The sequence below is a fragment of the Melopsittacus undulatus genome, chromosome 12 (genome assembly GCF_012275295.1).
Source record: "Melopsittacus undulatus isolate bMelUnd1 chromosome 12, bMelUnd1.mat.Z, whole genome shotgun sequence".
In the NCBI taxonomy this organism is placed as follows: Eukaryota; Metazoa; Chordata; class Aves; order Psittaciformes; family Psittaculidae; genus Melopsittacus; species Melopsittacus undulatus.
In genome coordinates this window covers 19,062,928-19,074,779 of record NC_047538.1, presented here as the reverse complement: position 1 = coordinate 19,074,779, position 11,852 = coordinate 19,062,928, and the positions used below count along the sequence as shown (strand labels likewise).

Sequence of the window (11,852 nt, the reverse complement as noted above, 5' to 3'; positions counted from 1 at the left end):
GGCAAAGGGGAGGGGGCGGAAGTGGGAATTCTCTGCACCTCCCACTTGGAAGCTGTTCCACTGCTGTGCTCATAGCCCTTACTTGGCTGCCTTGTGTTGGGGCAAACTGGTGCAGGTCCTGCTCCAGCTCTGCCTGGGCTGGAGCTGCAGTTTGAGAGCCTGGACTTGGTGCCTTCACACCCTGGGCTCTGCAGAGTCCCAAGAGCCACATCTCTGCTGGGAGGTCAAACTAACCCAGGGCGAGGGTGATGTCTGCTGTTTGTTCTTAACGCTTCTTTCCAGCTCCATGGGCCCCAAGGACAGCTTCAGAGCAGCAATAAAGTGACCCACGTGTAAATACGAAACATCTTCTAATTTATTGTGTTACATTAAAAAAAAAAAGTACATATTGCAAACATCAACCATAAACTGAGCTGCAGCTGAAGCTTTTCCTGTGGATAAGTATAAAGTAGGAGGGAATGATTGTACAGAACAAAGGAATTCGCTGCTGTTGTCTGAGAGATGGAACAACTCCATTAAGACTGAAAGGATCTACCTGCCCTTTGCTCTAAGGTAAGACTGGTGCTACAGTTACACAGATACAGGTGGGAGTAAACACCCTGATGGGAGATTTAACCCAGGGTTAAAGCTGCTGCTGGACAAAATCACTTCCACAAGGAAGATCTGAGTCACCCTACGCTGCTGTGCTGTCACTGGTGGTGTCTGGTGTGTGGGGCTGGAGAACCAAAGCAGCCAGGGCTGTGCTCCCTGTTACGTGTGGCAGTACCAGGGCTGCTCATGGCCAGGACCTCAGCCCTGCACTCACCTTCACCTGGAAGCTGTGGAGGTAAAACCCTTTAGAGTCAAAAGGCTCAAGAGCCGAGAGCATTTGTGCCATGGCATTAACAAAGTCTCTCTCCACAGCCTGAGGACAAGTGGCCAGCAGGTAAGGGACATTCAAAGGGGACAGTAGGACATGTTTGCTACTCAACTACAGCACAGGGAGGGTTAAGGCAGAGTCTGCCCATAAGTGCAGTAACAAACCTGAAACTACTCCAACTGTCCTGGAGTGACTGAACCCCAGCTCTGTAACTGCTGTACAAGGAGTAAACAGAATCATCCCCTGGTTTCTGCAGAACCTCCATGAGGAGCTCCTGAAGCCAGTTAAGAACCTGTTTACAGAGAGGTTAATCACAGAGCTGTGACCTGGTGGATGCTTAGGGCTGGTGTCACCTCCTGGAGCTGAACCTGCTCCCATGCTGCAGGACGTGACTGGGTTTTGTCTGAGCAGCCAGTGTGGGGGTGCTCAGCACAGCTGAGGATGGGGATGCCTGGCCTGTCCCACAGGAGAGCCAGCTCTGTGGGGTGAGCAAAGGGAGCAGGGTTTGCTGCAGGGCTACAGTTGAGGGATGGGCAGGAGCACAGGGAATGGCTGGGACAAGGCAGTCAGACTGAGCAGCTTCAGACAGCGCAGGGTATGGACCCTTCTAGGGCAGTGGGTCTGTTACAGACCCTCAAACCCATGACCAGCCCAGCAACAGCCACTGAGGGTCAAAGTACAGAGAGCTGGAAAAGCAGAGCAATTCAAGGGACTTCCCTTCCACACCCCCAGCTTATCACATCAGGAAGGTAAGAAGGGAGAGGCACTGGGTCCTTCACAACACTGCACTATGGACCTCTGCAACCCGAAAGTGTGCTGCAAACACATGTAAGGACAGCCTGCAAAAGAAGCCTGTAACTGTCAGGACAGAGCTGAAGCTGCAGAACTAAACATCAACCGTTGAGCTCTTAAGAAGCAGTATCTGAAGAAGAAAGGGGAGAGGAGACAGGTACAACAACCCCATCTGCATGTAGCTTAGAGAAGTCTTTGGTTACCAGATAGATGACCTCAGCCTAACTTTGAAATCATTTTAGCTTAACTTGATTCAAAACTGTACCCCTAAGCAAGCACTTAATACTTTATTTTAGCCTCTACAGCCAAGCTAAACTGAGTTTGGGGTGTAACTGCTCTTTGAAACACATTGGAGTAATGTAGCTGGTGATTCTGGCAACACCTTTGGTTTTTAATATGTTAAGATGCCATTAACAGCCCTGAGCCAGGAGTTGGAATCCTTGTAGCAGGAGGAGAACAAAACCGTGTCACCCCCTCACTGAGGAACAGGAACATGGAGCTGCTGCTCCATATGAGATGTCTGGCCATTAACCCCAGTGTGAGATATTCCAGATGAAGGGTCAAACCCCTCTAGAATAGGCCAAAGTCCTCTGGTGGCTGCCAGGTTACCAGCCTGAAGCTTAAGACTTCCTACGTTGGGCTTCCCTCCCTCTCCTGAAGCATTAGAGCTGTGGCTCCATGCATTAGCCTCCAGCATGCAGTCCTATTGAGTAGCACACCATCCTCCACCGTAATTGTTACGTGAGTCCACGATAGGCAACAAGAGATGAGGAGGTAGATAAAACATTCATTCATACTAGAAAAGTACTCCTAGAAAAAGCTGGACCACAGAGGGCTCCTGCACCCACTTCAGCTCTGCCCTTCCAAACAGCTGCCAGTTCTGAAGAGACTTGCAATGTGCTCAGGATGAAGTCAGACAAGGACTATCTGCCTCTGGGCCACTCCTCGTCCCCATGGTACTTGTGTTGTCCCTACTCAGAGCAAGACAATGCTCCTGTATCAGTTACAGCACTGAGCTCTAGCTCCTGCCTACACTGGGCTGGCATAGGGGCTCTGAACTCAGCTCCTGTCTTAGCTGCAGTAAGGGAAGCTCAGCTTGTGGACCTGTGAGCTGATGGAAACAAACCCCAGCTGAGAGCCAAAGTCAGGCAGAAGCTCTGAGCACTAACTGGTGTCAACACCACCCTAAGGAAAAGCAAGCCCATGCAGTCTGCTCCCAAGCCTCCTTCTGGAGGAATTTTAACATCTTCCACCCTTGAACCATTCAGATAAGAGAAGAGAGAAAGAGCTCAGAGCTGTAGAAGCTCCACTGAACCCTTGGAGGAGCAGCTCCCCCAGCACTACAGGAATCAAGTCAGCCCATGTCCTCCTGGGAGTCACTCCTGAGCCACCAACCCTATTGCCTACAGGGAGAAGGGAGCTCTGCAGCAGCTCAGGTGTGTTCAGATCAACCCAGTTCTCTGCCTGGGAGGAAAAGGGGGTCAGGGAGTGCCAGAGGGGAGGTGTGTGGCTGACTCTATGGTTTAAAGTGCAGGACAGTTACTAAAGCCAAAGGAAGCCAGCCCCCTTCCTCTCTGTAGCAAAAACAAGAGTGCTTCAAGTTCAGGGCATTTCTCCAGCTGCTCCACAGGTCCTTACCGTATCTCTCAGCTGCCCAGTCACCTCCTTGATCCTTGTCCTACAACTACTGCATTTAAATACCCCACCATAACCTAGTTTGTTACAAAACGTAATGTACAGCCCGTGTTGCACACGAGGGGAAGCACTGCTCCCGTGCTGCAGGAGCAGAGGAGGAGCAGTGCTCCCGGGCAGCGCTGCAGCAGTCACTGGTGCAGATGGGCCCTGTCGTCGGGGCGCTTGATGTGAATCCTCCGCACGCGCTCGATGCGCTCCCGCTCCTCGTCCTCCTCCAGGTGATGGGAGCGACCTGCAGCTCCCCCGGTGGCCTCCAGCAGCGCGTTGTCGGGTCCCCTCCCGTCCTGGGACTCGTAGAGCAGGATGTTCAGCGTCTCCTCATAGATGCGGGCTTCCGGGAACTCCACCTGCCCACCCCACAAAGAGAGCATCACTCGCAGCCGCTGCCAGTGCTGCAGGCACCAGGTTACCTCAGTCTTAATCCCTGATACCTTTCGGGTCTTAAGGTCTCTTCACTGCACCCTAGCCATGGGAATCTTTTCCAGCACAATTGTTTCTGTTCTGTTATTGGCCTCTGAGCCAGCAAATGGGGTTGTTTTCAGAGCAGACCTGCCCACAGGGCAGACTCAAATTGCCCCTGGGAAGGTAAGGCAGCACGGGGAAGTCACATCACTGCTCACCAGGATCTGTCTTTACACAGGGATGTCAACCGAAACTAGCTAAATGCACAAGTTTGCCTATAGATAAAGAACTGGACTGAACCTGCACTATGGGATACCACAATCACCCCTCTGTAAGTGCCACAGGGAAGCAGCATCCACCCCTAATGCACCCCTTGGACCAGTACCACTTTGAATGGCACTGATTATTCTACAGAGATGCTCAACAAAGAAAGGAGTGTTCAGAGCAGAGCAGATGTCAGGATGCTGCTGCCAGCAGCCCCTTGCTGGAAGCATCCAGGGCTTTGCTCTTACCTTTGTCTGTTTCTTCTCAGTAGCATAGACGATGGAAGTGCAGCAGACTTCGGCGATCTTCCGCCCCTGCCCATAGAAAGACCAGCAGCAGATCTCATCTCCAATCACGTCCTTTATGAAGAGCACTCTCCCATTAAACCTCAAGGACAGCTTGTCAAACAGCTCGATGTTCTTCAGCATGTTGTCATCGGAGTTGCTGCAAGGGATGAAGGCAGACGCTGGTCACGTCAAGGTAATGAAGGCAGCACACAGAACACAACAGGGTTCAGGCAGTGAGCAGTTACAGGCTGTAAACCCAGTTCCCTTTAACTCACTGTGTCTCTGCCAAGGCAGTGCTTACAGCTGGTATCCAGCCCTGCAGCAGATAACTTATTTATCCACTTTAGCACAAGCAGGAAAACCTGCTGCTGAAGAAGCAGTGATACATCAGCAGTACTGGGAATAACATTGCTCAGGACCGTTTAATCGCTGTAAAGAATTGTATTGCCCAAATAAAGCCAATCTTAAGCTCAAGCTCAGCACCAGCTGGATGGAAACAGCATTGTATCATGGAACATACACAGCATAAGGAAAGGAGACAAGCTCCCAGGCTTGATTTTACCACTTACTGAGAACACTACAGCAAGAAAGCTTCCTGCATTCAAAGAACGTGCTGCAGCCCTTGGGGAATGCAGGCCAGCAGCTGGCCAGGAGCCTCTGCCAGCTGCACTGAAGTATGAGAGGAACTCCTCTGGCACAGAAATAACCTTCCATTGATGACAGCAAGCTCCCTTCTGACTGAAGGTTGAAATTAATAGGGAAAAACCTGAGTGCATGCCAGCAGCAATCTGTCATTGGTTCCGAGTGAAGAGAAAGCAAATGCTTGTCATGGGTTTTAGTCTATTAAAACTTCAAACAAGTCCAGCAGAAGCCACTTACCTGGTGTAGGAATATTTGTTGTTGCTTCTGTTATACAGCAGCTTCACTGCTGGCTGTAAAACACAAACCGTAGATCAGTTACAGGCAGTACAGGAAGAGCTGGAATGCCAGCCCAGACACAGACCCTACAGCAGAGAAGCTGCAACAGGATGTGACACCATCAGGCCCAGGCCCAGTTGTTGTTACTGTTGTTGGGGCACAGCTGCCATGCACAGGTTGGCAGTGGGGCTGCAACCCCTCTGTGACTACAGCACTGTTGGTTCTCACCCTCCCAAGTGAGGATGCAGCCTGGCTCTTACCTTGTTGGAAGTGGCTATAAGTTTTTGCTCTTCTTTGGAGGATGTGATGACTGGTACCTTGCAGAATGGTTCATATGCATCTTTGTTCTGCTGAAACAAGAAGCAAACAGCAGCTGAACATAAACAGACCTTAAGGCATGTTCCTATGAACTGAGAAGGTCCTGTGTGTTCTGTGCTGAAGATGGCAGTGTGCTTGTGCTGATGGCAGATCATTTTGCAACGTAAGACCCTGATGGCAACGAAGAACAGTGCAAAGGAACCAGGCTGCTGCTCCCTGAATGCTCTCAGAGGAGGGAGCTGAGCAGCTCTTTATCCCTGTAAGTGGGTAGTACTAAATGTTGAGTTACTCAGGATGGATCTCTGGATGTGACCAGACTCCAGCAGATCAACAACATGAACTATTTCCATTCCACCCAAGCCTCAGAAAGGCACCAAAGTGGAAACCAGCAGAGAATCTTGCTCTGCCCAGATGCTGCCTCCTCTTGTGGACCCCTCACTGCAGCCAGCGTAACCCCCTTAGCTCTGTGACCTACCTGCAGGGCTGCTTGGCACTCATCCACCAGCCCCTGGACCAGGTAGTACTTTGCTTCAGCCAAGAGCTCCTCGATCTCCCTGCGGCTCTCTGGCAGTGGCACAGCCCCGTCCCGCAGGTAGTTCAGGATGGTCCCAAAGTGTTTGCCACAGCGGTCAATGAGGATCCAGCCTGGGGATGGAGGAAGGGCACGTTAAGAAGTGGAGGTAAACGTGGCAAAAGGCCTTGACACCTGCACCAAGCAGGTTCCTGCCAAGAGAGAGAAACTCCAGCTTCTTGCTTGAGCAAATAAGCAGAGCAGCAGAGAGCCCAGGGAATATACCTCCTCCTCCTGCATTTCCAGTGCAGAGTATGTGGGAGTAAGGTGGGAAGTTCACTTGTGTCTCATAGTTCTCCAGTTATTGACAATAATTAACTGAAACAGAGGAACAAATACTTCTCATTCTCAAACCAACCAACTCTGTTCTCCCTCTATCCCAAAGCCCTGACATGTTATTTTCTTGCCTTCTGTCTTAGGTCCCTGTGACACACACTGGGCTGTTCCTTACTAAAGCCAGCTACACTTGACCACCTGAAGGTTCTTGCACCTGAAAACAGCACAAGAACCCCCTGTGACCCAATGGATGTGCAAGAAGGTTGGCAAGAGAAAGGCAGCACAGACTGGGCAGCATCATGGCAAACACTGTGTACCCCCAAAGTGCATTGACTTGGGTAGAACACATTGGTTATCAGCACAACATCGATTGCTGCAAGACACGATGCAGCAGCATGTGGAAGTGGAATCTAAAGTACAGCTACATGCTGACAATGGTGTGAAGGAGACAGAGCTGCAACCAAAGTCCTTCCTAGTTAACCGGTGACACAGGATCTGAGCTTCACCTCTTGTCCCCCGTCTGCTGCCCGACCAGGCTGGATCCTGAGCAATGGGAGGCGATGCTGAGGCTCCAGTTTCCATAAATGAACAGATGGCCACTCTTCCAGGCTGCAGCTCAGGAATGCAGCGAGGAAACGCTTGTGGGGAAAGACTCATATTTTGGACAAATAAGGAAAGTAGGTTAAAGCAGCCCCTGTGTGTTCTGCATGAATGGAATTGCTGGTAAAGGCTGAACATTTGGTGCAGTTTGAAAGGGAATGCAGCCTTTTGCTGTGGAAAACTGAGGCACTCTCCAGCAGTTTACTACAGGCTTTTCATCTCCATCATTGTGCTGCTACATAAAATACAGTGTGCTTGCAATTGCAGACTAGAGAGCTGGAGGCAGGAGAACTAGAGGCAGAAATCAAAGAACAAAAGACTGATCCAGGCTGTACCTGGCAAACCAGAGCACGAACAGCCCATTTGTCAGTGCAGAGGTATGGAAAGTGAGATCTCCCATTTTAAGAAGAGGGAGCATCAGACATGCTAATAACCAAAGATATCCCCATTCCACAACTGCAGTGGTGACAGAAGTGACTCGAGTCCACCAACGTGCAGGAAGGCAAAGGGCAGGGCAGGAGCACAGTTCTAATCCCCAAACTTCTCTGTTATCTCCACTGTGATTCCCTTTGTAGGCTGCAAAAATCTGCTGGAGCTTTCTGTTTATAGATGGTGAAACCAAGGAGGAATTGCTCATTTTCATCTGGAGATGAGAAAACATCTCAAGCAGCACTGCAAGATACAAGGGATGGCTCAAACCCTCCTGTTTTAACCAAACAGCCAAAGCACAATGACTCACAGGGAAATGACCCCATGCCACTCAGTCACAGCTGTGCAGAGCCCAAGAAGTGGGTTTCAGTTAGTCTTTTGAAGCTATTTTAATGGCAGCAATACAGAAGTGTCCTGTGATCCATTTACCGAGGAAGGAATCCATGAACTGTACCTACTCACAGTAGGAAATTCCTCTCTTGTTTTACAATGAGTCTCAGGGACAGCATCCAAACATTCAAATGGAACCAGGCTGCATTTTGTGACTAAGCTTTGACAGATGAACCAGCAGCCTGACATTGAAGCCTGACACTGGAGCCTGCCTGATGCTCAGGTCTTACTGGTAGCTGGATAAAAACATGCACCTGGATCAGTTGATTAAAGCTAAGAGAGGGAAACAGCTACACTGCAGAAAAGAAACCTGGAAAGAGATGTATGCACCTGGAAAACTTACCCCCTTCTCTCTGCTCTTTACCATAAGATGGTCAAATATGACAATGTGCCACAGCTCATGAACCATTTCTAAGCTGCAAACACTCACCCACCACCAGAGAGAACTCAGTCTTCTCTGTCTCCCAGCCAGCAGCACGTTGCAGTTGCTAAGCTCTGAGATGGTGCTGGGCTCAGGAGAATGCATCTGAACCGAGGGGAGGAGCCCTCATGACCCATTCCAGAGGCTGGTTCAAAAGTTGTCTCCTTCCAGCTTCTCCAGCTCTTTACCTCAGAACCACTTTGTTTGGGCCAGACTCTGGGTGTGACCAACGGGGGTGTTTTGAAGGGGTTCAGATAAAAAGTGTTTCCTTTAACAGCTCCAATACCATTGTCCCAGTTTCCACTGTCACACCAGGCCCTGGGAGATAAAGCAAGATCTGCTGCAATGGGAGTGTCTCAGTTACAACAGACAGGAAGTATCAAGTTCCTATTAAAACACACACTGGCAGAATGGAGCAATCCCACACGGACACTGTGGGATTCAGAGCAAAATCAACTTGGGATTTGCTGCCTTAAGTATGAGATTTTAGCACATTAAACTCCAGTTATGCTCACATCAGCAATGATTCTGTCAGCTGCTCTCCAGCAAACCGACCTGCACTTACAGCCTTGGGAATGGGACGGGATGTACCAGCCCTGCTGTGGTACCTGCCCAGGATGCCCGGAGGAAGGGCCGGGACCACACCAGGGTGGGCTTCCACAATTCACTTGGAATTTCCGATCCCCTTCCAAACTGAAGGACTTGGCAAGTCTCAGATTAGTGCCTGAGGTTCAGCAGCAAGGGGGGAGGTCCTCAACGAACCAGTCACTGGTACAGACAGGGTAGCCAAGCCCATCAGCACACAGAGAACGCTGATCTGAACCTCTGCTCCCAGCTGCAGTTATCATGCACATGTTTTAGCTACAGCATTAATTTAAATGTTTTCAAGAATCTCAGATCATCAGAAGATAAAATCAATGTGTCTGGTAAGGAAGTGTTTGGGTACTGCTCCTTGAGAAGGCTGTTTGACATCCTGCACATTCCTTCTTTCCAGACACATTTAACATGGAGAGATCCATTCACCAGCTCTCTCCTTTGCTTGTCACTAGTACAACAGCAAGTTTCTGGCTCTGTTGCAGTGAAGGAAACAATCCATACTCATAAGAAAACCATTTCATTTCCAAAAGATCAGCTTTTAGCTTCTAAACCAGTGTCCCAGTGTTCAGATCACATTTTATACTTAGATTTGAGGTAAGGAAACAAGATAAGAGAACTGCCTCCTGGGCTTCAACGTAAATACCCAAGCCCTGACTCATTCATAGTTTCCTAATCTCTATCCCACCATCTTCCATACACTTGAGAGCTTCAGTGTTAGTGTTCCAAAAGCACAGCCCATACTATCTGGGCCTGACAGAAGCCTTGGGACTTGGTACTGTCCTTCTGCTGTCCAGACAACTATTCAACTCACAGAATCCCAGCCTGGCTTGGGCTGAAGGGACCTTGAATCTCCTCCAGCTCCAACCCCTGCCATGGGCAGGGACCCCTTCCACTGGAGCAGCTGCTCCAAGCCCCTGTGTCCAACCTGGCCTTGAGCACTGCCAGGGATGGGGCAGCCACAGCTTCTCTGGGCACCCTGTGCCAGCACCTCAGCACCCTCCTGGAGAAGAGCTTCTGCCTAAGAGCTCATCTCAGTCTCTCCTCTGGCAGTTTAAAGCCGTTCCCCTTGGCCTGTCCCTACAGGCCCTTGTCCAAAGCCTTTCTCCAGCTTTCCTGTAGCCCCTTTAGGCATCAGAAGACTGTTGTAAAGTCTCCCTTTGGTCTCCTCCCAAGTCACGCGAGCCTTTTGCTCCACATCTTTTCTCAGCTGTATAAGCTGAGCTGTAGCACTCACAAAATATAGAAATACCTGGGCCTACAACTACATGCTCCTCTCCATTCTCTAATGCTTTTTTCCCACCTCTTCTGAACTATTTCCACTGCAGAGGAACGAAACCAGCACGAGGACACGAGGGCAGCCCCTTACCTTCGCTGTCGGTGAGGACTTCCATCCGGCCACTGAACATGGCCTTGAGCATGGTGTCCTGCTTGGTCAGGGTCTGCATGGTGGTGTAGTAGAGGGCACCACCAATGTTGAGCTTCACATACTTGGAGCTGGGGCTGGTGCCTTTGAAGGAGGTGGTGCGAGTGGCCGCTGCTGGCACTGCTGAGCTCACCACACTTTCTCCCGACATCTCTTCCTGCAAGGAAGGAGTGACTGGTTACACAGGCAGCTCCGACACACAACACCCCACTCACGTCACGGGGGGTTACTGACACAGAGCAGTACAGGTGTGCTGGGCATCATCAGCCTCAGCTCCTCTCCATGAAGTCCTCAAGTGTTTTAGCCTTGCTCTTTGTTCTGACAGTGACATAGACCAGCCAAAGACCATAAATGACCCTGGTCAGTGAACACTGAGCAGCATTTCACACCGCAACAGCCGGAGCTTTCCCACAAAGACTGTGCTCGTTTCTTTCTACAGCTTAAGCTCTTACTTTACCAATAATCTGGTAACTGAGCAATTCGCAACACCCAGAGCTTGAGCAGACGATTCCTGTGTGTTAAAATACAGCCTATCCACAGCTTTCCCAAGGCTCTATTCCCTTAAAGCACACACGGGCTTCCCACTCCCTTCCCTCCTTAGGACACCAAAACCCAATGTCCCACGTCCCCACTGCCTCCTCCCCCAGTCTGCAGCCCGTGGCCTCCAGTCACTCCTGGTTAATCAGCTAATGAGCTCATGGGCTGTAACAGGAACACTCTGGCTTAGCCCCACAAATGCTCTGAGAGCCGCTAACCATAAATCCTTAATCAAGCCATTAACTGTTAATGGTTCTGCCTCACACGGTGTCAGTGTGATGGGGTGACCGACACCTCAAGGCAGTCCCAGATCCTGCCACCTCCGGAGCCCGCTGCCTGCCTGCACCGAGTGATCTGGGCTCTGCTCTCACTAAAAGCAGAACTATCCCATAGCAAACCTGACCCCGAGTGCCGCTGTGTTTCACACGGCGAGGAAGTGGCATGGGCAGAGGTGGCCACAAGGGACCATTCCCTCTGCCGGTCTGGAGCCGTCTGCCGTGCACCTCAGCCCCATGCCCCTGCTCCAGCTCTCCCCAGCCATAGGGACCGATCCCCATCACCGTGACGGGAGCCGTGCCCAAACGGGGCCCAGCGCACCAGGCCACAGCCCAGGGGCACACAGCCCCCATCCCTGCCCTCCCCAAGCCCCCAGCGCCATCCTGGGCTGACAATGACAGCCCCACCAGGGCCCCCCCACTGCTGAGGGCCGGATCCCCCCAGGGCTCAGCGCCTGGAACCTCCATAACCTCCCCTTCGCCAGCACCGCGCCCCTGGGGGCTGAGACCCCCAACCCCGCACCCCCTCACCCCGGGTCCCCCCCCCCGGTGCCCCTCGGCCCCGCTCCCCCCTCACCATGAACGGCGCAGCGCAGCCCCACGGACCGAGCGAGCGGGAGCGCCGGGGCGGGGGAACTTCCGCCCCTCACGCCACTTCCGGCCCCGCCCGGGTGCGCCGCCAAACCCTTCCGATGTCCCCTCAGCCTCTCCCGGGCGCGGCTGCGCTGCGCTCCCCCCTCACGGGCTCGGCTCGGCTCGGCTCGGTCCGGCTCGCTCCGCCCGGCAGCAGCGAGACTC

The 11,852-nt window shown here is 51.7% G+C and overlaps 1 protein-coding gene across 2 annotated transcripts; it reads right to left on the bottom strand.

Annotated features, from left to right (window-relative positions):
* Nucleotides 1-771: 771 nt before the first annotated feature.
* KCTD10 (potassium channel tetramerization domain containing 10) lies at nt 772-11,698 on the bottom strand. 2 transcript variants are annotated; one of them, XM_034068345.1, is made up of 7 exons: nt 11,632-11,698; nt 10,186-10,399; nt 6,011-6,180; nt 5,478-5,567; nt 5,179-5,231; nt 4,261-4,456; nt 772-3,693 (listed from the first exon to the last, which is right to left on the bottom strand). In XM_034068345.1, the coding sequence occupies exons 1-7, from the start codon at nt 11,632-11,634 to the stop codon at nt 3,475-3,477; spliced, it is 945 nt and encodes a 314-aa protein (XP_033924236.1). In that variant the 5' UTR covers nt 11,635-11,698; the 3' UTR covers nt 772-3,474. The 2 variants fall into 2 exon arrangements, with proteins under 2 accessions (XP_033924236.1, XP_033924237.1); XM_034068346.1 differs by having other exon boundaries at nt 5,478-5,564.
* Between the last annotated feature and the right edge of the window lie 154 nt (nt 11,699-11,852).

Coding starts and splice junctions, on each gene's coding strand:
- KCTD10 (XM_034068345.1), bottom strand. Junction 6,181..10,185: donor AGTCCTCACCGACAGCGAAG/GTAAGGGGCTGC, acceptor CTCCATCCCCAG/GCTGGATCCTCATTGACCGC. Junction 3,694..4,260: donor CTGAGAAGAAACAGACAAAG/GTAAGAGCAAAG, acceptor TGGGGTGGGCAG/GTGGAGTTCCCGGAAGCCCG.